The sequence below is a fragment of the Geotrypetes seraphini genome, chromosome 9 (assembly GCF_902459505.1).
Source record: "Geotrypetes seraphini chromosome 9, aGeoSer1.1, whole genome shotgun sequence".
NCBI lineage: Eukaryota > Metazoa > Chordata > Amphibia > Gymnophiona > Dermophiidae > Geotrypetes > Geotrypetes seraphini.
Genome location: NC_047092.1, coordinates 56405304 through 56432429, shown reverse-complemented (window position 1 = coordinate 56432429; position 27126 = coordinate 56405304). Strand labels below are relative to the sequence as shown.

The 27126-nt window shown below is 40.4% G+C and overlaps 2 protein-coding genes across 8 annotated transcripts in view; one reads left to right on the top strand and one right to left on the bottom strand.

Moving 5' to 3' along the window:
* Positions 1 to 13766, bottom strand: part of DOCK4 (dedicator of cytokinesis 4) — a 650492-nt gene extending 636726 nt beyond the window's left edge. For all 3 annotated transcript variants that reach the window (XM_033958349.1, XM_033958350.1, XM_033958353.1), the window contains exon 1: positions 13444 to 13766. In XM_033958349.1, coding sequence (XP_033814240.1) covers positions 13444 to 13480 — 37 coding nt within the window. In that variant the 5' untranslated portion in view covers positions 13481 to 13766. The remainder of the gene's footprint in view (positions 1 to 13443) is intronic.
* Positions 13767 to 13808: 42 nt separating this feature from the next.
* ZNF277 (zinc finger protein 277) overlaps positions 13809 to 27126 on the top strand; it is a 108212-nt gene continuing 94894 nt past the window's right edge. The window contains exons 1-2 of one of the 5 annotated variants that reach the window (XM_033958358.1): positions 13984 to 14174; positions 24289 to 24632. In XM_033958358.1, coding sequence (XP_033814249.1) covers positions 24545 to 24632 — 88 coding nt within the window. In that variant the 5' untranslated portion in view covers positions 13984 to 14174; positions 24289 to 24544. Of the gene's footprint in view, positions 13914 to 13983; positions 14175 to 21265; positions 21437 to 24288; positions 24633 to 27126 lie in introns of those variants that run through there. The other 4 variants (XM_033958359.1, XM_033958362.1, XM_033958360.1 and 1 more) reach the window with 4 other exon arrangements.

Here is a 27126-nt window from a genome sequence, read left to right as displayed (position 1 = left end):
CTGCTACCAAGGACAATATAATGAGAATGTGATGGGGACTGATTTGTGAAAGTGACTTACAATATAATTGTGATGGGGGCTGATTTGTGAAAGTGACTTACAATATAATTGCAAATCTTGAAAAACTACTCACTTCTAAATCTTCTGTAGTCATCTTTGTATAACTTCAATATAAATACATGTTAATTGTGATTCATATGTTGCTTTTTATGACAAAAGAAACAATGGAAATTCAGCATTTTCACATTTTAAATAGGTAAATTGAAAAATTCAACTATCCTGGTTCAAAAAAGTAAAGTTTTATGGAAATAACAGACATTTTCTATACATTTTAGGCATGAGCAATTAGGGAATTACAATTATTGCCCAGGAATGAAAATTATGTTACATAGTGACAGAGAGACAAACTTGTATTGAAAAACCTTGCACTGTATAACAACATAAGAATAGCTTTACTGGGTCAGACCAATGGTCCATCAAGCCCAGTAGTCCGTTCTCACAGTGGCCAATCCAGATTACTAGTACCTGGTCAAAACCCAACAAGTAGCAACATTCCATGCTACTGATCCAGGATCTGTCTCAATAACAGACTATGGATTTTACCTCCAGGAAATTGTTGAAACCTTTCTTAAAATCAGCTAGGCTATCCACTCTTATCACAACCTCTGGCAATGCGTTCCAGAGATTAATTATTCTCTGAGTGAAAAAATATTTCCTCCTATTGGTTTTAAAAGTATTTCACTGTAACTTCATCGAGTGTCCCCTAGTCTTTGTAATTTTTGATGCAGTGAAAAATTGATCCACTTGTACCCATTTTACTCAACTCAGGATTTTGCAGACTTCATCATATCTCCCCTCAGCCATCTCTTTTCCAAGCTGAAGAGACCTAACCTTTTTAGTCTTTTCTCATATGAGAGGAGCTCCATCCCCTTTATCATCTTGGTTGCTCTTCTTTGAACCTTATCTAGTGCTGTTATATCTTTCTTGAGATAAAGAAACCAGAATTGAACATAATACTCCAGATGAGGTTGCACCATGGAGCGATACAGGGACAATTTAACATTCTTGGTCTTGTTAACCATCCCTTTTTTAACAATTCTATAACTATGGCAAATTTAACCTGTAAACTGTATTTTATATATATATTGGTATTAGATCCCTAGTATGTGTCAAGTTAGGATATAAACTTGTATTACAAAACTTGTAACATAATATAACATAAAACTCACTTGTATACCACAAATACCATCAAGTTCTATGCGGTTCACTAAGATTAATAATACAAATGAATAAACATCCAATTTCTAACTTCCAAAAGATTCCCTAAAAAGATACATCTTTAAGGCACGTCGGAATTGCTGATACGAAATTGGGAATGTGAATATATGAGTTCAATCCCTAGTCCATGAGGCTGCCTGAAAAGATAGTAATCATTCCTGAAATTTCTTGTATTTGCATCCCTTTACAGAGGGGAATGAAAACAATTAATGAGATTTTCTAGAGTGTTTAGAGTTTGTAATAATAAAAAAGATTGTACTCTAACTATGGCAAATTGTAACCTGTTAACTGCATGTATGTTTAACTTGTTCTGAGCTCTTCGGGAAAAATGGGTTAGAAAACAAATTAAATAAATAAATATATAAGTATAAACTTTACGGGTCTAACCATCCAGACATGTGCATAGACATAAGTATAAACTTTACGGGTCTAACCATCCAGACATGTGCATAGATATTTTAGCTCATGCACTCAGAAACTGCGCTAAATCTTACAGATCTACAAACACAGCATGGTACAAAAAGCTATGCTGAAACTATGAATCACATAGAAGGGAACAGTGACAAAGAAGATGATCAAGCTAAAGTTTGAGAAAGAGAAATGCAGTTGTAACCAGGAAAGTCCTGGGGAACTTACAAAGAGGCTAAGAGGAAAAAGCAGGAACCAAATTAAAATAATAAAGATTTTTCAAGATAAGAAAACAAAGCCCAGAGAACACTAATAAATCACTGGTCAACAAGCATTTTGCTCCTGGAGTTCTGTCACCTGTACCTTAACAAGGGCCACATGCTGACTCTAAATCTGAAAACAGTTTTTGTCTTTCACATCCTGTTTTTAAGTTATGCTTCAGTTTGAAGCGTCGGTATTTTATTGTTTCTGTAACACAATATTATATTTTAGGATAACTCATCGATCACATATACCAGTAATTTGAAAGTTTATACTAAAAAGTGATTGCGCTACTTTTTCTACCTTTGAATTTTTATATTTGTTTGTTTTTGTCTAAGATATTATAAATATTATGAACAGACGAGGTTGTATTAACCATCCTGTTAATTTCTGTTATGTCTGCAGACAATTTACTACACAAGATCAGCTAAAGAATCTGTCTAGCAGACTTCAAAGTGCATACAAGCATTATTTGGGCTGTAAAGTTGGCGACCAAGATAAAGCGTGGGCACCTCATGTGTGCTGCACTGACTGCTATTGTAATGTAATGTAATTTATTTCTTATATACCGCTATTCTGGATTAACACAGTGGCTGAATGGGAAACAGAAGATCCTTTTGGTGTGGTGTGAACCAATAAATCATCACTCAGACTGTTATTTTTGCATGACAAAAATTTCTGGATTTATAAAGAGAAATAAATCAAAAATTGTGTATCCTTTTTCAGTTCCAAAATTTTATTGACATTTTGTATAATAACATACAATAAAGCAGGAGAAATAAATTAAACAAATTGCTTATAACATTATTAACACAAAGCTTAGAATATTAAGAGACAAAATCCTTGAAATAAAATAAAAATTGTGTATCCTGATTGCCCATCAGCAATTAAACCCGTTCCTCATGACTCAAAGAATCCAGTTCCAATTCTTCCTTCCACATCTGCAGCACAATGTGCCTAAAGTTCAGATGAAGAATGCCTCTGCTGCTGTGGAGGAGTTGTATGAACCTGAAGTGGATGAAAAACAACCTCACCTGCTAACTCAAGAAGATCTTAATGATCTGGTTAGAGACTTGTCACTGTCAAAGGACAAAACAGAATTGTTGGGTTCAAGGCTGAAGCAATGGAATCTTTTAAGGCAGGACACCAAAATATCTTTTTTCCATGATCGTCACCCCATCCTGGTTTCCTTTTACCAAATGGAAGGAAACATTTGTTTCTGTACTGATATTAACAGTCTCATGCGTGAACTGGGATATGAACATATTTCTGACGAATGGAGACTATTGAATGATTCAAGCAAAGAAGCTTTAAAGCGGTACTTTTACACAATGGAAACCAGAAGCCATCTGTTCCTGTTGCTCATGCAGTTGAGTTGAAGGAAACGTACAAGTCAATGGAGACACTTTTAAAACTCACATGCTATACAGATCACCAGTGGAACTTCTGTGGTGATTCTTGTGTCTTTGGAACTGTCGTGATGATGCCAACAAGCAGAAACAATGGCCAAATTGAGATGAATCCATACCTGGCAGATACAATATGAAGCACCTACCGTTAGTGCATCATGAGGAAATCTATCTTCTAGCACTTCATATAAAACTGGGTCTGCTGAAAAATTTTGTCAAGGCGATGGCCAGAAATGGTGATGCGTTTCAGCAGCTAAGAAGTACGTTTGGTTTTGAGAAAAGTGAAGCCAAAATCAAAGAAAGTGTTTTGTTGAACCTGAAATCCATGAACTGATCCTTGATGATGTGCTCAAACAGAAGCTAAACCCAGCTGAATCAGCAGTATGGAACGCATTCATGCTGGTTGTTCAGAATTTTCTTAGTAAGAACAGATCAGACAATTATATTGAGCTTGTGGAGAACATGCTGACAGCATATCAGCTAATGGGTGCCAAAACATCTCTTAAAATGCGCTTCTTATTTCTCACCTAGACTTCTTTCCACCCAATCTTGATGATGTCAGTGATGAGCATAGGGAAATATTTCATCAAGATATCAAGGTGAAAGAAAGCAGATATCAGGGAAAGTTCAATCCCAGTATAATGGGAGACTATTGTTGGTTCTTGCAAAGAGAGACAAATGTACAGTACAAGTATAAAAGCAAGTGTCTCAAACATTTCTGAACATGCTGACATCACTTTTGTGTGAGTTAAGAGAGGTGTAAATATATGCTGTAACATGTCTCCTTATTGTCTTCATGCTTGCTTTTAGAGTAAACTCCTTAACACAAGTTTGGTGGGACACACTTCATACTCGTAATATTGTGCAGATATGGCAAACTATCTTAAAAAATCAGTAAAGTGCATCTCAGAAACCTGACGTGCTAGCTGAAAGCAAAGTTACATACTGTAACAGTTGTTATCCAGGAACAGCAGGCAGTTATTCTCAACATGTGGGTGACGTCATTAACGAAGCCCCTTAGCGGACAGCCTCGCAAGCAAACTTGATTGTAGAACTTTCAAAGAGTTCGCTAGTGCTGCACCGCGCATGCGCGAGTGCCTTCCCGCCGAACGTAGGTCGTGCGTGTCCTGTGAGGTAGCTCAGTTCATATAGCTAGCTAAGAAGCCAACCAGGGTAGATGGGTGGGTTGTGAGAATATCTGCCTGCTGTAACCTGGATAACAACTGTTACGGTAAGTAACTATGCTTTATCCCAGGACAAGCATGCAGCATATTCTCAACATGTGGGTGACCTCCAAGCTAACCAGGATGGGATGGTGGGAGTGTTGGCAATTTATGAGAATAAATGTTGTAAAACTGCCTGGCCAAAATGGCCATCCCGTCTAGAGAAAGTATCCATAGAATAATGAGAGGTGAATGTATGAACCGAGGACCAAGTGGCAGCCTTGCAGATTTCCTCAATAGGAGTTGATCTGAGGAAAGCTACAGACGCCGCCATAGCTCTAACTTTATGACCTGTGACTCAACCCTGCAGAGGGAAACCAGACTGAGCACAGCAGAAAGAGATGCAAGCAGCCATCGAGTTGGAGATGGTTCACTTGGAAACAGGATGCCCCAACTTATTAGGATCGAAGGAGATAAAAAGTTGAAGAGCAGTTCGATGAGGTTGAGTGTGTTACAAGTAGAAAGCCAAAGCACGTTTAAAGTCCAGAGTATGAAGAGCTGTTTCTCCAGGATGAGAATGAGGCTTTGGAAAAAACACTGGAAGAACAATGGATTGATTGAGATGAAATTCTGAAACCATTGTACGTAAGAATTTAGAATGAGTACAGAAGACCACCTTGTCATGATGGAAAACTGTGAAAGGTGGATCTGCTTCTAGAGCCTGTAGCTCTTTGACTCGTCTAGCAGAGGTGAGCGCAATGAGAAAAACCATTTTCCAAGTGAGATATTTAAAATGAGCCAAATCTATTGGTTCGAAAGGAGGCTTCATCAATTGAGCAAGAACAACACTGAGATCCCAAACCATTGGAGATGGCTTAAGAGGTGGGTTGACATTGAAAAGTCCTTTTATAAATCTGGAAACCACTGGATGAGCAGATAGGGGCTTCCCTTCAATAGGCTGATGAAAAGCAGCAATTGCACTTAGGTGGACTCTAATAGATGTGGATTTGAGACCAGATTGAGATAAGTGCAGCAGGTAATTCAAAACCGAAAACAAGGAGGTAGATTGCGGCTCCTTGTGATGGATAGTACACCAAGCAGAGAATCTAGTCTATTTCTGGGTGTAACATTGCCTAGTGGACGGCTTCCTGGAAGCCGCTAGAATGTCCTGTACAGATTGTGAGAACTGTTTACTGGCAGTTAGGTTGAGAGGTACCAAGCTGCTAAGTGTAGAGACTGCAGATTGGGATGAAGCAGAGACCCTTGACTCTGTGTAAGGAGAGAGGGAAATACTGGTAGAAGTAGAGGCTCCCTGATGCTGAGTTGAAGGAGAATGGAATACCATGGTTGTCTGGCCACCAAGGAGCTATCAGAATCATGTTGGCATCAGTCTTGAGAATCAGAGGGAATGGAGGGAACGCATAGAAAAACTGATTCATCCATTCCCAAAGGAAAACATTTCCCTCGAGGCAGTGAGGAGATTATATCCTGGAGCAGAATTGAGGCAGCTTGTTGTTGTGGGAAGATGCATAGAGGTCCATCTGAGGCATTCCCCATTAAGCAAAAATGTGATGTAGAGGCGAGGAATTGAATGTCCATTCGTGAGGTTGTAGAAGATGACTCAATTTGTCCGCCAGACAGTTTTGCTGCCCTTGGATATAGACAACTCTCAGGAAGATGTTGTGAAGGATTGCCCAATTTCAAAGCTTCAGAGCTTCTTGGCAAAGGAGAGATCCTGTTCCTCCCTGCTTGTTGACATAGTACATGGCGACTTGGTTGTCTGTTCAAATGAGAACTACCTGATCGTGAAGAAGATGCTGAAAAGCTTTGAGAGCATTGAAGATCGCTCTGAGTTCCAACAGATTGATGTGACACTGATGATCTGTGCTGGACCAATGGCCTTGAATATGGAGACTATCGAAATGAGCCCCCCCAAGCATAGGTTGAAGAATCTGTCGTGAGAATCTTCTGATGAGGGGGCGTGTGAAAAAGCAAACCTCTGGAAAGATTGAAAGAGAGCATCCACCAGTGGAGAGACTGTCTCAACGAAGGAGTCACTGTAACGTGTTGAGAGAGTGGGTTGCAAGCTTCCCGCCACTGAGATGCCAGAGTCCACTGAGGAATTCTGAGGTGAAATCTGGCAAAAGGAGTCACATGAACTGTAGAAGCCATGTGACCGAGAAGAACCATCATGTGTCTTGCCGAGACTGACGTGAGGGAAGACACTCGCTGACAAAGGTGAATGACAGCATCTTGAAGTGGTTGAGGCAGGAATGCTCTGAGTTGAACAGTGTCAAGTATGGCTCCAATAAACTGTAGAGTTTGGGAGGGACGTAACTGGGACTTTGGAAAATTGATTTCGAACCAAGACTTTGGAGAAACGCTATAGTCCATTGGGTCACTACAATAACCTCCTGTTGAGACGATGCTTTGAAGAGGCAGTCGTCCAGATATGGAAAGACATGAAGACCCTGCGTCCGCAGGGCTGCAGCCACCACCACAAGGCATTTTGTGAAGACTCTGGGAGATGAGGCAAGGCTGAAAGGAAGGCCTCGGTATTGAAAATGAAGATTCCCCACCCAAAATCTTAGGAATCTGCGAGAGGCTGGATGAATTGGAATATGAGTGTAAGCCTCTGAGATCTAGGGAGCATAACCAATCTCCTGGATCCATCAGGGGATATAGAGTTGGAAGAGAGAGCATTCAAAACTTTTCTTTGACAAGAAATTTGTTGAGAGCTCTGAGATCTAGGATAGGTCGCAAATCCCCTGTCTTCTTTGGGACCAGAAAATAATGGGAATAGAAGCCCGTGTCCCATTGGGTCGAGTCCTCGACAGCCCGGAGGCGAAGAAGAGCCTGAGCCTCCTGAAGAAGAAGGGGAAGTTGCAACATGTTGGAAGGAAACTCTCTTGGAGGGAGATCTGGTGGAATTTGAAGACATTGAAGCAAGTAACCCTCTCGGATGATGGTGAGAACCCAGAGGTCTGATGTAATCTGCTCCCACTATTAGTAAAAGTGATGGAGCCGACCTCCTATGGGGAGGAGAGAAGTATGATGAATGAAGGTGGATGTTATGCTCAGACTTAAGATTGTCAAAAAGACTGGGCAGGTTTAGCTGCAGAAGGAGTCTGGGGTTTTTGCTGACGCTGCTGCTCTATTTGTTTCCTAGGTGGAGGCCTGAAGAAAGCTGGAATAGATTTCTGTGGATATTGAAGTGGAGGTGGCCTATAAGGCTTGGAAGATGGAGGTTTAGCCTTAGGTCGAATCAAAGAGGCAAAGGACCGCTCATGCTCTGAGAGACGCTTAGTGGCAGCCTCAATGGAGTCGTCAAAGAGCTCATTACCTTGGCACGGTAAATTGGCTAGACGATCCTGCAAGTTAGGGTCTATGTCCACAATGCGTAGCCAAGCCAGACGCTGCATTGCCACAGCAAAAGCAGTGACTCAAGATGACATTTCAAATGCATCATGAGTGGCTTGAAGCATGAAGAGACGTATTTGTGAGAGGGTCTGCTGAAGTTGTTGAAACGCAGGCAACCGGTGCTCAGCCAGATCAGGAAAGAAGTAGGGCATGGTCCTAATGCAGTACTTCAAGTAGGATGTGAACATGAAGTTGTAATTCAAGATCCTGCTTGCCATAATGAAATTTTGATATAGATGGCATCCAAATTTATCTGTCATGCGTCCCTCTCTGCCTGGAGGGACCGCAGCATAAACCTTGGTAGGATTAGATTTTTTAAGAGATGATTCCACCACCAAGGATTGGTGAGACAATTGCAGCTTTTCAAACCCCATACAAGGAACCATGCGGTAACAAGATTCCATTTTAGAGGGAACAGCCAGGATGGAATAAGGAATCGAGATTCCTGAGAAAAGTTTGTTTCAAAACAGGATTCACGGGAAGTCTCATGGTGTCTTTTGGTGGATGTGGCAATTCCATCTCAGCCAAATATTCAGGAGTATACTTAGACTCAGATTGGAGATCAATTTGAAGAGCCTTACTCATGTCAAAGATGAATCTTGAAAAAGATGTGGACTTGGAAGCCGAAGAGTCATCAGGAGGCGAAGCGGAGCGAGACCGAGGCGTCGCTGAATAAAAAGGAGAAGCCTTCCTGGAGTATTGAGAAGAGAGGTCTGTATCCAATGTAAGAGTCACAGAAGAAGCCCCGCTGTGTGATATAGGCGGGGTCAGAGAATGCTTACGTTTGAGAAGTCGCGATGGAGAGGTCCAAGGAGTATGAGGAATTGACAGCCTTGACTCGTGCCTCTTACAGACAGGCGAAGGAGGATCCCTCGGAAATGTTATGAGAGAGGAGTCCGGGACCTGGATGAGCCTCGAGGCGGAGAAGTACGAGGCGTTGAAAGCTTCGGAGTTCAAGACCTATGCCTAGGCTTAGAAGGGGAATCGATAGGCCTCAACGAACGAGGCATAGGAGACTCAGTACTCTTCCTAGGAGACTCTTTACTCTTCTTCGAAGCCAGGTGCCTCAAGGAATGCTTCGATTGAGGCCTTGATCGAGGCTTCTCCACCACCTCTGGAGAAGGTTGAGTAGCTGGAGACCCGGACTTGGAAGGTCGAGGTGAGGAAGACAAGGGTCAAGACCGAAGAGGTTTTGCTTTTGGTGCCTCGACAGTATGCTCAGGCTGGCTCGCAGCAAGCAGGGCCGAGACAGGGGCAAGCTTAGCCAAGACTGAGGTAAGCTGCGTGGTCAATATGGCTTGCAGCATGTCTTCAAAGAGAGGCACCGAGACCAATGACTCTGGTCTAGAAGGTGCAGCAGTGCTTTCCATAGAGGGCGACCTCGAAGATGAGTATTCCCTATGTTTGGAGGCACGCTTCGTAGGAGGTCTCATAGAGGCTGGCCCGACTGCACTCGTTGCCTGGATTGCCTGAGACTCAGCTGGAGGCTTCTTAGGTAGCTTACCTATAGAGGGAAGAAGAGACTTGCCTGAGGACGAGACCTTTAGAGGCACAGCAGACAAGGCCTTCGAGGACGAGGGCGACTTGCTTGAGGTCAAGGCCTTAGACAACAAAGCCGCAACAGGGGCGAGGCCTTTTCAGCAGATGACTCCATAGGACTGAAGAGCTCCAGGATCTTGGCACGATGCCTCCAGAGAGCTCGATTTTGAAGGGTAGCACAGCGCGGGAAGGACTCAGGACAATGTTCAGGCCCCAAGCACTCGATACACCAACGATGGGGGTCGGTGAGAGAAATCGTCCTATTACACTGGCTACACTTCTTAAACCCGGTAAGAGGCCGGGACATAGAAAAAAAATACGGCTGCAACAAAACAAGGTCCAGCAGCAGGGCCTGAGCCCAAGCCCCGCCGGATGAGAACCAACGGAAGAAAAATAAGTTTGTTTTTGTGTTTTTTTTTAAAGAGACGAGCCACACAGCGACTAGAGAAAGAAACAAATAATGGGTAATGGGTGAAAGTAACCAAGGAAAGGACTTGGGGGTAATAGTGGACAAGACAATGAAGCCGTTGGCACAGTGCGCAGAAAGGTATTACAACCAGTTATCCTGCCGTTGTATCGGGCGATGGTGCGCCCGTATCTGGAGTACTGCGTCCAATATTGGTTGCCATACCTTAAGAAGGATATGGCGATACTTGAGAGGGTTCAGAAAAGAGCGACACATTTGATAAAAGGTATGAAAAACCTTTCATATGCTGAAAGATTAGAGAAACTGGGGCTCTTTTCCCTATAAAAGAGGAGACTTAGAGGGGACATGATAGAGACTTACAAGATCATGAAGGGCATAGAGAAAGTGGAGAGGGACAGATTCTTCAAACTTTTGATAACTACAAGAACGAGAGGGCATTCAGAAAAATTAAGAGGGGACAGATTCAGAACCAATGCTAGGAAATTCTTTTTCACTCAAAGGGTGATGGACACCTGGAATGCGCTTCCAGAGGGTGTAATAGGACAGTGTACGGTATTGGGGTTCAAGAAGGGATTAGATAAGATATAGATAGAGGATTACTATACAGGTCCTGGACCTATTGGGCTGCCGTATGAGCAGACTGCTGGGCACGATGGACCTCTGGTCTGACCCAGCAGAGGCACTGCTTATGTGCTTATGGGCGGAGGAGAACTGCATTTCTCACTTCAACATTGTTTAGACCAGTTTCTCAAACTGTGTGCCCCAAAGAGATTCCGGTTGTGCCATGAGAGATTCCAGAATTTTACTTTATTTTAAGAAGTTCCCTTCATAAATATACACTAGAATACATAACATGTACATTACATACACAAGAGTCTGTCAATGTTATGAGCATCTGTATGTGTAATGATACAACCACCCAGACAAGCATCATTCTTTGATGAATTGGTTCTTGAAAACAGTAGTTATCCTAACTTGAGCAACAAAGCAATCAATGCTTTGTTACCATTTAGATCTTCTAATCTTTGCGAACTTGGATTTTTTTCAGCACTGACAGAAATTAAATTTTTAAAAAAGAGAATGACTGCAGATGGTGGATGATGAAATACATGTTTGCCTGTCAACTATCAAGCTGCATTTTGAATTAATTGCGCTCAAAAACAAGCACATCCATCGCACTGATTAGCAATTCTATTCTATCTATTTTAGTTTCACTGTTGTTACAATTACCCATACATAGCTTAAATAGCTCTCAAATTTAATTTTTTGTCGGTTTTGCAATTTTATCATTTCAATTATAATGTGCCACGAAAAACATTTGCTACGTTTAGTGTGCTGGAGCTAAAAAACTTTGAGAGAACTGGTTTAAAATAAGTCCTTAACCCAGCTGCAATTTACCTCACTTTTGTTTAACATGCTGGCACTTTTAACAGTTTTTGTAACATGCTTTTACTATATGTACACCAATATATCATGTGATAACTACTGCTGCAAAGACTATACCATGCCTGCAATTTAACTTAAGAGAATCCAGGGAAGAGAAGAAAGACCATCCAAGTCTTACAATTTGAATTTTATTGCCTTTGTTATATGTTTTATTCACCTCTTTGAAAATGTTTTAAAGTATTTTCTATTTGATAATAATGTTAACTTTGTTTATCTGATCAAAAGAAACGTATTGTCAATACTGTTAAAGAAACAATTACCATTGCATGAAAACCATAGCTGGTAAAGTGCTCTAGGTTAAAGCTTCTCATACACCTGCATATTTCTTCTCATTAAAACCTTTCCAGTACTAAATCTGGCCTCATTAAATAGTATCACCTATGGTCCTAGAAAGCTGTACCCATAAATATCCTTTAATCATCCAACATATCTATAAAAAAAAGTCACTCTCCAAATCATTTAAGTTCGCTTAACAAATATAGTTGGATAATGGATGACATAAATATTCTGCAACTATTCTGAATATGCATCATAAGTACCAAAAACATTAAGCACAGAACTTCAACAAACACCCTGGGAATAGGGGGGGGGAGCGTAAACGCTGGAAAGAATTTATTTGTGGAGTACTGCTGAGACTTGTTAGATACCCCCATGAAATTCCATCCTGAATTTAAAACTCGGTTCAACACAGCAAGTTAACAAAAACGGGAAGTAAGTGATGCCGACATCCCAGCTGTGACATAGTCTATACAGAAAATCAGGAAACTAAACCCTATCGATGACGTTTATAATTCAGCACTTGGAAGGCAGCAACATCTGGTCGCTACATTTGCGAAGAATAGGGCAGCTTTTCTGTTAAGCAGAGGGCATCATCTATTCTGCATACAATACAGAGGGAACAGAAACGGGATCAGGCACTAAAATCATAATTCTCGGCAAAAAAAAAATCAAAATATAAACGGAATCTGAGTAGACAATAGGAGTGAACTGAAATCCAAAACAAGTCAGAATCCGCATGTCCTGATTTCCACTTAATGTATGCCAAGCAATCTAGCTATTGTTTTCTATGCTTAACCAAGAGCGCATCCAAATATTAGTCTCTCTTCATAAGTGGTGTCAGAGTGTACAATGGGTCTCTTCAATCGCCTGAAAGAAACCATTCAGCAGCTTCCCCAAGCTTCAACATAACCAACCGCGTGCAGAAAACAGATACTAAGCATTCACACCAAAAATAAAAAGAGACAAGACTCCAACGACCCAGACCCAGCCCCAGCCCCCCCCCCCCCCAACCGCGAAAAAAAAAAAACCAAAAACACAAAACCAACTACCGATCGATAAGTATCCAATTAAAAGCGCGAAGCTGACTCTAGACTGGCTGCTGTCAGCTCCAAGTATAATCCTGCATGCTCCAGAGTCGTAGGCATCGCCCCCCGATGAAAGGATTATAATTTGCTTCCAGTCCCTTGGTGGGGAAGATTAAAACCTCTCCACATAAAGGAGCGGGTCCGTTTGATTCAAACTTTAGTTCTTCACCACTGGGCTTCAGTTTCTCTCTTAGCCCCGGAGCCTTCTTCCCATAGCCAGCCTCCCCCCCCCCCCCCCAGCAGGCAGGTACCACAACTTCCCAGCCAAGAGGCGAAGACTGGCTCTTATCCCGCTCGTCACACAGCAGATCCGCAGCGGCTCGTAAACTACCCCACTACTGCTGTCACAATATGTCCTGAAGCACTAGAAAACAGACCCTGTACTGGCCGGGGCCATTAATTCCGACCCGAAGAATAATAACCGCCCCCCTAAGACATTGCAAACAAATCCTCCAAGCCAGTTTTAGTCTTCCAACCCTAACCCGCTATCCTCCCTTCTCTCCTCCCCCGGGCGTCCCCTGCTAGAAATCACTGCAGCGCTCCAGTCTCCCCATCTCCTTTCATGTTGACACATGTCCGAGCTGCAGCTGTTACTTCCACAACTCAGCACAGAAAAGCCGGATGCAATGCTTGCTTGCTTTCATGGTATTGTATGCATAACACTTACTTGCAATGGTAATAAATAACTATAAACGCAAAAGGAGTGCAAAGTTAAGGAGCCAACTCACCAACGCCGTATTTCTCGTGTTCTGTAGGTATCCACATCTTTTAAGGCGTGACGGATGTTGGGGTATCCGCCCTCCCCCCGGTTGTTCAAGCAGTCTGAATACAACACAAAAATCCCCCACAACAACCGGAGTGCGGCGGCGCTAGTAGGCAGCGAACGAGCTTCTGTCCACGCGCGCCCGTGTGCCGTAAGGGTCTCGCGCTCTGCAACCAAACTGACGGTGGCAGATTATGCGCGCGGCACCAAGCTATAATCCTAGCACGCGCTTTCGCCTGAACCTCAAGCACGCGCCACTACGTCCTCGCCGTTCTCTACGTCCAAGCCCCAAAACAGAAGCGCTCCACCCCTTGCCTCACTCATTGTTCAGTTCTTCCCTGTCTAGTCAGAGGAGCCGTAGTGCACGTCGGGAAACGAAGTCCTTCCTTTAAAGTTAAACGCTTAAAATAGGCGAGAAGCTACAACTCCTTAGAGGTAAAATGGGAACAGGTGCAATCCCGGCGCATAATCGAAAAACGGAAAGATTTACGGTATCCCACCATTCTGTGTAGCAATGTTTTCTGACGACTAAGACGTGTTGCCCCGGACTACTACAAGTCCCGACATCCTCAGCGAGGGAAGGCGTGCAAAAATGACGTTATCAGGCTGTTTCTGATTAGCAGATGATGACACGTTAGGGAAGAGGTAAAACAGGGAGTATGGCTTCTGTTATGTGCTTGGGAGAGGCAGGGAAAGGTGAGTTTTATTAATGTATTCTACTGTCTGATTTTAAAGCCTAAGCTCTGATGTTTGTGCTTCCTCTAAGAGAAATAATAAATAGTGATGGAATTTGTAATCAGGAGTTAGTTCATTTTATTCTCCCAGGTAGTTCTATGTAGAAACGACATGAATAGGACTGATATCAAACTTTATTTTCCAGTAGTAAATTTATTTATTTAATTCGTTTTCTATCCCGTTGTCCAAAAAGAGCTCAGAACAGGTTATAGATTAAACATACATAGTATAATGTATGATTGGAAAAGTAGCATAAGTAACTCTGGATGAAGACTCGTTGACACCTATCCAGTTTGTCCACGTGTCTTCTTTTTGGTTTCTGTACCATTATTTTGAGTAAGCAACACAGGACTCACTCGCTGGGGATGAAGAAATCTTGCTGTATTCTGACCTGTCTCTATCAATAATTTGTTTTCATTGGTGAAAGGAGGATTACATGGTAAGTGCACTTACCAGTGTTCCTATCACCTTGCCCAACCCTTCCCTCTCACTGTTTTCTAATTTACACCTTGCTTCCTTCTTGCTCTCATCACTTCTCCCTTCTGCTTTTTTTTTTTCTCTTTTTGTACTCCTTCCTCTCACCCTTAGAACCCATATTTTCTCAACAGACAATCAATCCTCTCCCTACTCCCCCACCCACTATTAAGGCTGAAGATGCTTCTGCTGTTTGGCCTCAGCTCATCACCACTTTTTGGCCTGATGGCCAAGAATGTGTTTGTCCCAAGTGAGTGCAAAACCCTGTAAATTTACATATTTAGCTGCAGCATGTCATTCTCATCCCATGTGTTTATTTGATTTATTATTTACAGGTTTTTATGGACGGATGACCAGAGTGGTAAACAAGAGCTAAAACAATTAATACAAGCATATAAATAAATAATGCCATGGCAACCTTCCCTAGTGATATAATACATCAGTTAGCCTCTTAGAGCAAAATGACTTCAGCACCTTAAGTTCAATTACCCTATTTCCAGACATTAAAAAAAACCTGAACTCCAAGGAAAAGGGATATTTTCAGTTTTTACCCAATCTCCTAACCCTGTTCCTGCTCTTACTTTTTAGGTCTTTTTGTATATATTTCTATTTAAATTCTGTCTCAATTCTGTCCTGCCAGGCTCAAAATCTAACTATGGTACCCAAGGCAATGGAGGATTAAGTGACTTTCTCAGTCACAAGGAGCAGGCTGGGATCATGGGATCAAACTCACAACCTTAGGGGGCTGAGGCAGCAGCTCTAACTACTAGGCCACTCCTCTCTTCTTCATTAGTAGGTCCCAAACATGTGCTGGGTCATGTTTTCAGGATTCATTTACAAACAGTGGAGGGGGTACATGCAAATCTCCCTCATGAATATTCATTGTGGATATCCTAAAAACTTGGGTTCCCCCCAGGATAGATTTGGGGACCACTGGTCTACATCATGCTTTGTTGATGTATGTTACTATAGACTTGTACTGAGGACTGGAGGGGAATGGTTAACGTTTCTGTAGGACAAATATTGGGCTTACATTAAATAAACTTCCGTGTATGAGCGGAAAGACAACTTTTCTGCAAGTAATATATGTCAGTGAGGGCCTTATTTATGAATGACTTTTTAATGAACCATTTAGTGGCTCCCTGCCGCATCCACCATAAGCAACACTTGCATTCTCTGTCTGGCCAAACTATTTAATAGAGCCTTCAATGTGCAAATCAGTGTAGAATTCCTTATTCTGGATCCTGGACACAGACATACGAGGGGATGCTGAAAGGTTCTCAGCCCAACCAAGAAGAGAATGACACTGCTAAAGTTCAGTCAATTGATCTGAAACAATGTCAAAAAACATAGAATTTTGTTTCTGAAAATTGGCACTTAATGAAATCTCATCTCTGGCGTACTCTCACAGACGCATCTTCCTCATGTGCCATGACAAAACATATAAAGTTCTTCCTCTCACTGTGCCCCATAAATAAAGACTGCGGCAGTCTGGCTGCTGGTTCAGAAACGTTGATGTATGAACTTCATGAGAACCAGTACAGTATTGCTATGTCTACTTTATAGAATGAAAAACAGAGGGAGTTTCATTACTTTTCAGTTAACCCTTTTAACTAATAGTGGGCCTTGTCAAGGCATTTTTGGATTATAGAACTAATCTAAGTTTGCTGTAGCAAAGGGTGTGACAACTCATACACAAGCCTTTTAGGCCTCTTATTCATAATTACTTTAAACTTTCATCACTAAAAATCTATTATAGACATATTCTAAAAATATTCAGAGAATGACATGGGGAAAATGTGTTCCCTTCCCCACAGGATCTAAATATCCCCATGAGTTCTGTCCCTATCCCATTCCTGCAAGCTCTGTTTTAACCGCACAGACCTCAAATACTTGTGATTTTAAAGTGTTCAAGGCTTGTGCAGATGAGGACAGAGCTTGCAGGAATGGGACGGGGATAGAGAGATCCCATGGGAATGGGGAAAATTTGTCCCTGTGTCATTCTCTACATAGATCAATGAAACAATCTCCTAATTTAATGCATTTTGAACTGTGGGGACAATAATAAAGAATGTGAGAGGCAAGCCGGCTAACTCTCACATTCAGCACAGATCACCGATATTCAATGTAAGGCCATTTTCGGTAACTGCCATTGAATATCCAGTCTATTTTTGGCCAGCTCAATCTTAGCTGGCTAGCGCTTAAAATTGACTTAGCCTGCTAAATTCAAGCTGGCTAAAAATAGACCAGCTATAACAAGAAGGGAATGTAATTTTCAAAAGCATTTCCTCAAGTAAAATAGTACTTTAATCACAGGTAGATAGTCTGCACAGAGGGCTGGGAAGACATTTCCATTTACACACGTCTGAAAAATTGAGTATAGGCACCTAAATTTGTAATTATGTACATATTGTTGTTATCCACATAGATATTTGATATGCGGGCTACAAGTGTTTAAAATGAATTCTCTAAGGTAATTTTGAAAGTAGCTGAGCCGCTCACTGAATGGCTGCCGTAAGTTCTCACGAGGCCCACGAGAACTTGCAGCAGCCATTCAGTGAGCGGCTTAGCACCGGGCAGGAGCGAGGATAGCTCGCTCATGCCTGGTATATCTCTGGGCCGCAAGAACTCAAGATGGCCATTCAGGGAGGGGCTCAACACAGGGCAAGATCGCAAAAAGCTTGCTCCTGTCCGGTATACCATTGGACCACTGGCGCTACTCATTTCCACCCCTCCCCGGCTTCTTTCCCCCCACTACCCACCCCCAAACCCTTACCTCCAGCAACACCTGGCAAGATATGAAGAGGTAGTGCAGAGGAAGAGAGGGTGCATACAGCGCATTGTGATTCTCCCCGTCTCATACAGACTAACAGCCCCACCCAAGCTCGAGCACACAGCGTTCTCTCCTGGACACCCCGGCAGCAGGACAAGCCAGATGGAGGGGCAGCTACCGTTGTTTGTGCTGAACATCTTTGGGTAGGACTCGCCTCTGATGCTCTATGCTGGTGCCAGAAGGCCTTAAGCATGCACAGATGCTCAAGGCCCCGCAGCAGCCCAGCATAGAAGATCAGCGGCAGTCAACGTTCGGTTTGCGAGTTAAAATTTGCTCGAGTGTTTTGCTCATCTCGCAAACCGCATTACTCGAAAACCAAGGTTTGACTGTATATACTGTGAGTATGTGTGTATGTGTATGTATATGTATGTGTATATATATATATATGTATATATATATATATATGTGTGTGTGTGTGTGTATATATATATATATATATATATATACATTTTTTTTTTTTTTTTTTTTGCATAAATACAGATACAGTTTTCCCCAAAATATATAAGGTCGGTATTTGAGAGTGAGCAAAATATGCAAACACTTATTGGAATAAATGTTTTGGCAAGCTAATTTCTATTATTTTCCTAGTCTATTCAAGACAGATTATTGTAAGCTCTTTTGAGCAGGGATTTTGTTCTATGTGGTTGCATACAGAAGTAAGCGGTAGTAGTAATAGTTTATCTTCTCTTACAAGAAAGTGTTAGCCTTTTTCAGGCTTCAGGAAGAAAGATTGAAAGAGATGATAGCCTTGATAGGGGCTAAGCCTTTCCAATTATAGGCTGGGAGTTCATGCTCAGGTGTTCTGGTTGGAGGATGATTTCAGTATTTTATCAGGCATGAACCGGAGTCGCAACAAATTAATGAAGTTTCAAGTTTCAAGTTTATTCAATCTTTTGATGGATCGCCTATAACAATTACTAAGCGATGTACATATAATAATAAAAAGAGATAAGAAACTTAACATAATAATTAATTACATGACATAAAATAAAAACATTTAAAACATACTTGAGGGGCAAGGGAAAATTAAAAAGTTACAATTTCGGGTTATATAAGAAAAAAGGGAAAGTACAAAAGGTAGGGTAAAAAGATAGAACAAAATGGCTCAAGCAAACTTCGTTAGCTTCTATAACAATAAAACCAGTTCATAAATCGTTAAAAAAAAAAAAAAAAAACTACTGAAGGTCGAAGGCATCATTAAATAAATATGTTTTTAAAAGTTTTTTAAATGTTGAAATATTTTTTTCTGATCTAATAAATTGAGGAAGTTTATTCCACCTTTGTGGGCCGGCTCTTAGAGTGATGTCGAGTCCTTTTTGGTCTCTCCTTATACCTGAGAAGGGGAAAATATTGATGTAGGTCACTCTGAAGAGACTTCTTCAGTGAGGAACTAAAGTACCCGTGACTCTCATGGAGTGTAAGTAGTACAGTATTTGATGTTTTATTTGGCTTATTGTTAAATGTGTGAGAGAAGGCTTGAAGATACATTTTGAGTGCATAAACCTCGTAATTCTACTTAAGGGCGCCTAAAAAAATTGGCGCCAACCAGAATGGTGCTTAATGTAGTTCTATAAGAGAAACTCGCCATATACAGAGTCACATTTAGCGCCCGTAAACTAATTGGTTAGCACACCTTAGTAAAAGAGGACCCTAGTTTACTAATCAGTGCCAATAATTTATCAAAATCAGACAATGGCTTGTTCTTTGCAATATAATAAGCAGTATTGAATAGTGCTTTCCTATGGGCAAACATTTGTTATCCTTTTTTTTTCCATGTATATGGCCAAGAGTGTAGCTTCTGGAGACACAAAGTGCATTCTTAGCTGTTATGTATTTCCAAAGCTCAATTTGCTTTCAGGTGTTTTGTTTTTTAACTGTCTCCAGTTTGAAAGGGTCCTCACAACTCTCTATACCCTTTACTCTGATCAAATTTTCACCATTTAAATTCCTTGTATCATAGTCTATTTTGAATTTCCTCTCCTTTGTAGTTTGATTCTGGCTAGTTGAAGGAGTGATTTCTACCATCATTTCTGTCGATAGTACTTAATTTCTGCTTTCTGATGACTTTCTTGCTTTAGCCAGTTCTGCTTTGCTTTCCAATGCAGATTTTCTCTTTTCCAATAAAATACTTTCTGACATCTCATTCCCTTTAGTCCAGTGGTTTTTAAACCTGTCCTGGGAGACCTCCCTGTCAGTCGAATTTTCAAGATATCCCTAATGAATATGCATGAGAGAAAGCTGCATGCATACTACCTGCTTTATAGGCAAATCTCACTCATGCATATTCATTAGGGATATCTTGAAAACCGACTGGCTCGGGGTCCCCCAGGACAGGTTTAAGAATCACTGCTTTAGCCAGTTCAATGTTTATTTCTATCACAGATTGTTTTTCTTTTCTTATCTGTGGAATACTAATGAAATTCATCCATCACAATTGTTTTGCACTCTTCTGTCTCTGAGCTGTTTTGCTGAATATTTCATTTTTGTGATATTCACTAAGATAAGTATTGCAACAAAAACAATATTTGAAGTAACACAGTAAATGACAGTAGAAAAAGACCCTCATGATCTATCCAGTTTTCCCAAGGTGACCAAAGCCTCACCTACCACTCCATGTAGGCCCTGGTCACTATGTTTAAATGCTGATTATGAAGTCACCACCATGCCAACTATGTAGGCAGCCAAACATGATGGGGATGATATATGGTGTTTTGCTGACAGCATTCAACTTGCAGTCAAGATTAAGTTGCACAGTTTCCCCACTCACAGTATGTGACAACAAAATGGTCCAACACACTGGAGTTGTCGAATCTTCATCTGTCCCTCATCACAGGTGGGACATAGGTCATACAAGTCTGCCCAGCATTGGCTTCAGCTCCCACTATTTTTGTCCAAGAACACCTTAACAGCTATGTTACGTTTCCATCTTTTCTATTTAAGCATTCCATATGTCTACTCCACACATTTTTGAATTCGTTCACAGTTTTGGATTCTACCACCTCTATCGGAATGGTGTTCCAAGCGTCCACCAATCTCTCTGTGGAAAATTGACGTTACTTCTGAGTCTGTCTCCCTGCAACCTCCATTTATGTCCTCTAGTTCAACTTCCCAATGTCTCTAAAAGAGATTTGTTTGAATATTAATACCTTTCAAGTTCTTAAAGATTAGTATCATATTACCACTCTCTCTGTCTCTCTTTCTTCTTTTTTCTAGCATATACATATTCAAGTCCTCCAGTCTCTTATCATACCGTATATACTTGAATATAAACCTAGGTAACCTTCTTTTCCCCCAAAAAGGAGGAAAAAAAGGTTGTCTCGCATATAATCCGAGGTTAAGAAATTTGGTTTATGTGAGTGTAATCACTAATTTTTCATTTGGGGCTGTATCGAATCCAAAAAAGCTGAAGGAGACCTGACAGATATTTTCATACTTGGGGCCACGACCCCAACCAAAGTTTCTGGACTTCTATCCCCACCAGAACACCTGGACTCAGTCACACATGCAGAAAACAGAAACAAATATTTTCAAATACAAACCCACAAACCGAAAATACTATTGTACACAAATGAAACCCTAATATGCCAGACTCTGCACACAGTACACCACAAGAGAAATAGAAAGAAATGCATTTCTTCCTGAATAGTCCAAAATATAAAAAGATGTAAATTATCAAAATTGACATATTTCAATCACTAAATTGAAAATTAAAAATATTTTTCCTATAGAATTCCTATGAGTGTCGGAGAATTTACCTTGCTGGCCCACGGTAGAAACCTCTACCGTGGCTTTGTAAAAGGAGCCCTAAGCTCATAGACGAGCCTTCCGAATAGCTGAAGAAGGATATACCTGCTCAATAAACTGTTGATTCAAATCAATAGCTTGGATTTAAACCTCATATGAAGAACATTAACAGGTAAGCTCATCTTCAAACTATATGGATGGAAACGCTGAAAGTATAGCAAGGTGTTATTGGCTACATCCTTATGATATAAAGAAGTGAATATCGGTAATCTTCCATTAGCTTGCATAATCGGACATCCAAAAAATCCAACTGTTGTCTACTATGGGACATTGTAAATTCAAGATTATGATCTAAAGAATTTAACCACCTAACAAAATCATGTAATTGAGATTCAGTGTCTTCTCAAAGAAAAATAATATCATCCAATTGTCTCTTCCATAATTGAACTGATTTAAAACCAATGCGAGTTGTATAGGTAAGTTTCTTCAAAGGCAGCTACGTGCACATGGAGCACAAATCTCATATTGTGCACCTGCACAATAAATCTTTGACTCGGATCGATAGCATGGTGTTAAAAATCCTTGCACAAATAACATATCCTGCAGGCTCTATGAACTGACTAATAAGTAAGCTCATAAGAACATAAGAGTTTCCATACTGGGACAGACTGAAGGTCGATCAAGCTCAGTATCATGTTTCCAATATGACCAACCCAGGTCACAAGTACCTGGCAAGATCCCAAGGAATAAAACAGATTTTTTGCTGCTTATCCTAGAAATAAGCAGTGGATTTACCCAAGCCATCTCAATAATTAAGGTGGTGTGTGTATGCGCCTCTCTCTTTCTTCTTTTTTCCAGCATATACATATTCAAGTCCTCCAGTCTCTTATCGTACCGTATATACTTGAATATAAACCTAGGAAACCTTCTTCTCCCACAAAATGGAGGAAAAAAAGGTTGTCTCGCATATAATCCGAGGTTGAGAAATTTGGGTTATGTGAGTGTTGTTTGTCAGGGATCATAATACAAACAAAACAAAATCCCTAAGAGAAAAACAACAATCAAAAATGCACAGTGGATTCAAATCAAATCAAGTATATCCATCAAAAGAATCCACTCTTCAAAATTACAATTCACATTTATTCATACATTCAGTCGTTCAATAATTTACCAGTGTACTATATAAGTTCAAGATATAATCAAATAAATTCACATAAATTCATTCATACATAGAATACTTTTAATAATATCACTGTAATCATCAATTAATACACATATACCCAAATATCCAAAATCTAAAAAGCAGAGGAATCCAATCGTTCATGCTGTTAGCATATTCACAACAGTCATTTCAATAATCACTTATCTTGAATAAAGACAAACTGTAGCTTAAATTCAGCTAGTTAATCTTCCAATATTGAATCCACCAAGATATCAAGAACAGATTGGAGTCCTTAGCTGTTAATTCATACGTTCATGTGCAAAATGATCCCAAAGTCACCACAGTAGATAAAGTGCAAGTGCATAAATCCAATGAAATAATCCGAAATAATCAACTCCCTCCTCAACACGAGCCGTGTTTCGATATTAATCTTTATCAAGAGGAAGAGTAACGCTGGGAGAAAAATAAAGCACAAAAACATATTGACTACAATACACATAACATATCATACCAACTTACTCAAAACAAACAATATAAGCGTAAATATAGGCAATCATACCAGGTGGGAAGTAGAAGCTGACTTAACCAGGAGCCACGAATAAGGCCACCGCCCAAACGTAATGACAACAGAGAGAGAGCGGCACATTAAATAAGAAAATACGTGATGACGAAAGCCACAGCTAAATATCATTCATATAAACCAATTGGAGACAATCCGTTACTAGCTAAAAAAGATATATATATTTTTTCTTTAATGCAAAACCAGCCACTCAATCTCTCTATTGACACCATCCGGAATCACAGTGCGCTAAGAAAAAATCAACCGTTGCTCCTGATAAGTTAGCAGCCGAGAGATATCCCCCCCAGTGTTGGCAGCAAACTGCTTAAAGACACAGAAGTGTAAATCAGATAAAGATTGGTTAAACTGAACCCAATAGTCCACCAACGGAGTTTCACTTTTCTGGGTTCTAATACAGATGAGATGTTGAGCAATACGAAGTTTAATAGCTCTCTTAGTCTGCCCAATATAGAGCTTATTACAAGGACAAAAAAAATGCCATACCCTACCTGAGAGGAACAGCAATTGGTTTTTTGATGTAATTTGAACTGTTTATGCACATTAGGAATTAATACACTCTCAGTGTTCATAGAATATTGACAGTGCCTATACTTTCCACAAGGGGTATGACCCATCTCACCATCATCAATAGAATAATGAGCATGATGTTTAAAACATTCCCCCAAATTTCTACTGCGTTTGAAAGCAAACCTAGGCTTGCTTCCAAACACCGGATGAAAACTTAACAAATGCCAATGTTGGCCAATAATGTTATGTACATGAGACGACAAAAGAGAGAAGGGAAGCTTGTCTCTAGGGGACTTAGGAAGAAAAAGCTATTGTCATTCAGCATAAGTAGCACGTTTAGCCGCCCGTCTTATCACACGAGTAAGATATCTCCGTTGTTTAAATCTCTGGGACATATGATGGGTATATGTGTATTAATTGATGATTACAGTGATATTATTAAAGTATTCTATGTATGAATGAATTTATGTGAATTTATTTGATTATATGTTGAACTTATATAGTACATTGGTAAATTATTGAACGACTGAATGTATGAATAAATGTGAATTGCAATTTTGAAGAGTGGATTCTTTTGATGGATATACTTGTCAGGGATCATGCCATAAGTAATCACTAATTTTTTATTTGGGGTTATATCGAAATATACTACTTAGTAGCTTCATTGCATGATTCCTAGTATTTTTGGAAAGAGTAAGTCCAGTACGTTGTTAGTCCAATAAAAAAGGTTTGTTTGTTTTTCCTTTTTGTTTTATTGCTACATATTACCTTCAAGAGTGAGCTAACACGGCCAGCATACCATTTCACTCAAGATGGAAGACAAATGAGCAAACTTACAGAAAAAGAAACCAAACTGAACAGTCGCCTTTATTTTCTGACAATCTGCAAGAAGGACATCATCCCCAAAGGACTCGAGATCAAAAATCCTTTGGCAACCACTTATAAATTCTGACCATGCAGAAAAACTCTACAAACTCATCAGTCAGAAACTGAGAAATGAATTTATACATCAACTCTACAAGAAAAAAGAAATGATAAAAGCTCAGAGAGAAGAAATCATAAGGAAAACACAGGAGCTAAATACCAACTGCCTGCTGTCTCCGGATAACACCTGTTACAGTAAGTAACTGTGCTTTCATGCAGTCTGGATGTCATAATTTTAGAGTTGGAATTCTTGGGTAGTCCAGATTTCTTGCATCTGGATTTTTGGACTTGTACTGTACATATTCTCCAGTCATGGTACATAGGCTTGACGTGCCACGGGGACTTGAGGATGGTCCCCTAGGTCAGAAGGCACTCGCCATACTATTAGGGAACAGCTGACTGTTTCCCAGAGTATGCTCAGTGTTGACGGATCAAAGCCACCAGGATGTCCTGATGCTAATGATGCTGGACAGAAAAGGGAGATCAGAAGCTGTAAAGATATTATCAATATAGGAATATGGAATATACAAAGTATGACTCAAGGAAAACTGGAAATTGTTATAGATCAAATGAACCCCCCCCCCCAAAAAAAAAAAAAAAAAAAATCAATTTTGATAGGGATCAGTGAGCTCAAATGGACAGGACAGAGCCATTTTCTATCAAACGAGCATTGGATCTGCTACTCTGTTCATGAAACACATAGGAAAAATGACACAGCATTCATCCTCATTAAGCTTTCAAAGATGGTACTAAAAAGTACAGTGTTATCAGTGATAGTCATATCAATCCGTCTGCAGGGAAAGCTGATCATTGTCACCTTGATCTAAGTATATGCTTAAACGATAGATGCAGAAGATGAGGATGCAGAATTGTTCTAGGAACAACTTCAAAATGTAATAGATCAAACACCGAAACAAGATCTACTGATCATTATGGGGGACTTCAATGCAAAAGTAGGAAGTACATCTGAAGATGCAGTGGTTGGAAAGCACAGCATAGGAGGAAAAAATGAAGCTGGTGATAACTTAGTACAGTTTTGCAAAACAAACCGTCAATCATGAATATGCATTTCCAACACAAACGCCACCAGAACACATGGACCTCTCCAAATCGTATGTATTGAAATCAGATTGACTACATCTGAGTAGGACAGAGATGGAAATCTGCTGTTTGACTGCATAAACTAAACCAGGAGCTGATTGTGGAAGTGACCATGAGCTTTTGACATGCAAGATCAAAGTGAAGCTTCACAAGAAGAAAGATCATTAGAAACCTCCCAATATACAACATTGAAAACATCTCATCAGACAATTGAATAAAACTAAACAGGTTTGCCTTGCTTGTTACAGGAGATACAGAGCCTGAAGAGTTATGGAATGACATCAAAACTGTAATTAATGATGAAGGAAGGAAAAAAGCCAAGAAATCACCTTGGATCTCAGAAGAAACCAGAAAAGTAACAGAAGAAAGAAGACAAGTAAAATTATCACAAATGAACCGAGGGTTTCAATGTCAAGTTCAGCAAGACAAAGAACGATATCTCAAGGATATTTGTCAGAAAATTTAATTAGAACATGTAAATGGAAAAACCATATTAGCTTTTCAGGAGATTGAGATTGCAGCAGAAATTCCAGTCTCAAATGGGGATGCTTAAAGACACCAATGGAATGATATTGAATGATCCAGAAAGCATTAAAAAGAGAAGGAAAGAATTTACGAACATTTTATACAAACAAGGCAATGAGGATTATATTGGGGAAATTGAACTGGAAACTGAAGCCGAAGAAAAACCAGATATATTTTAAAAGAAGCCATAGCAGAAAGTAAAGCTTTATCGAAAAACATGTCACCTGTTATCAATGGTATTCCAATTAAATTAATAAAAAAAAGGCTCAGAAGGTGCTATCATGGCCCTCACCCGACTGTGTCAACAGATTTGAAGGAAAAAACATGGCCAACCGATTGGAAAAGATCACTGTTCATACCTATACCAAAGTATAGGACTGTAACAACTACAGAACAATTGCATTAATCCCACACGCCAATAAAATATTGCTGAAAATAATAACGAAGGCTCCAGTCATACATTGAACAAGAACTACCCGAAGTTCAGGCTGGTTTCAGAAAAAGTCGAGGAACAAGCGACATTATTGTCAATGTTAGATGGATATTGGAAAAGAGCAAAGAATACCAAAAATCCATATACCTTTGCTTCATCGACTACAGCAAAGCTTTTGACTGTGTGGATCACAATAAACTATGGAGAACTCAAGTGCAAATGGGAATGCCCAAACACATAACTCAGCTGATAGAGAACCTATTTGAAAATCAAGAGGCTACAGTGAGAAGTGAATACAGCAGCACTGATTGGTTTTCAATAAAACGTGGCGTCGGGCAAGGATGCATCTTGTCACCTGTTCAACCTCTATGGTGAAACCATCTTCAGAAAAGCAAATTGTGAAGAAGAAAGTGTTGGTTTCAAAGTTGGTGGCCGAAATACTCCAAGTGAGGCCCCACTTGGAGTATTGTGTTCAGTTTTGGAGACCGTATCTGGCGAAAGACGTAAGAAGACTTGAGGCGGTCCAGAGGAGGGCGACGAAAATGATAGGAGGCTTGCGCCAGAAGACGTATGAGGAGAGACTGGAAGCCCTGAATATGTATACCCTAGAGGAAAGGAGAGACAGGGGAG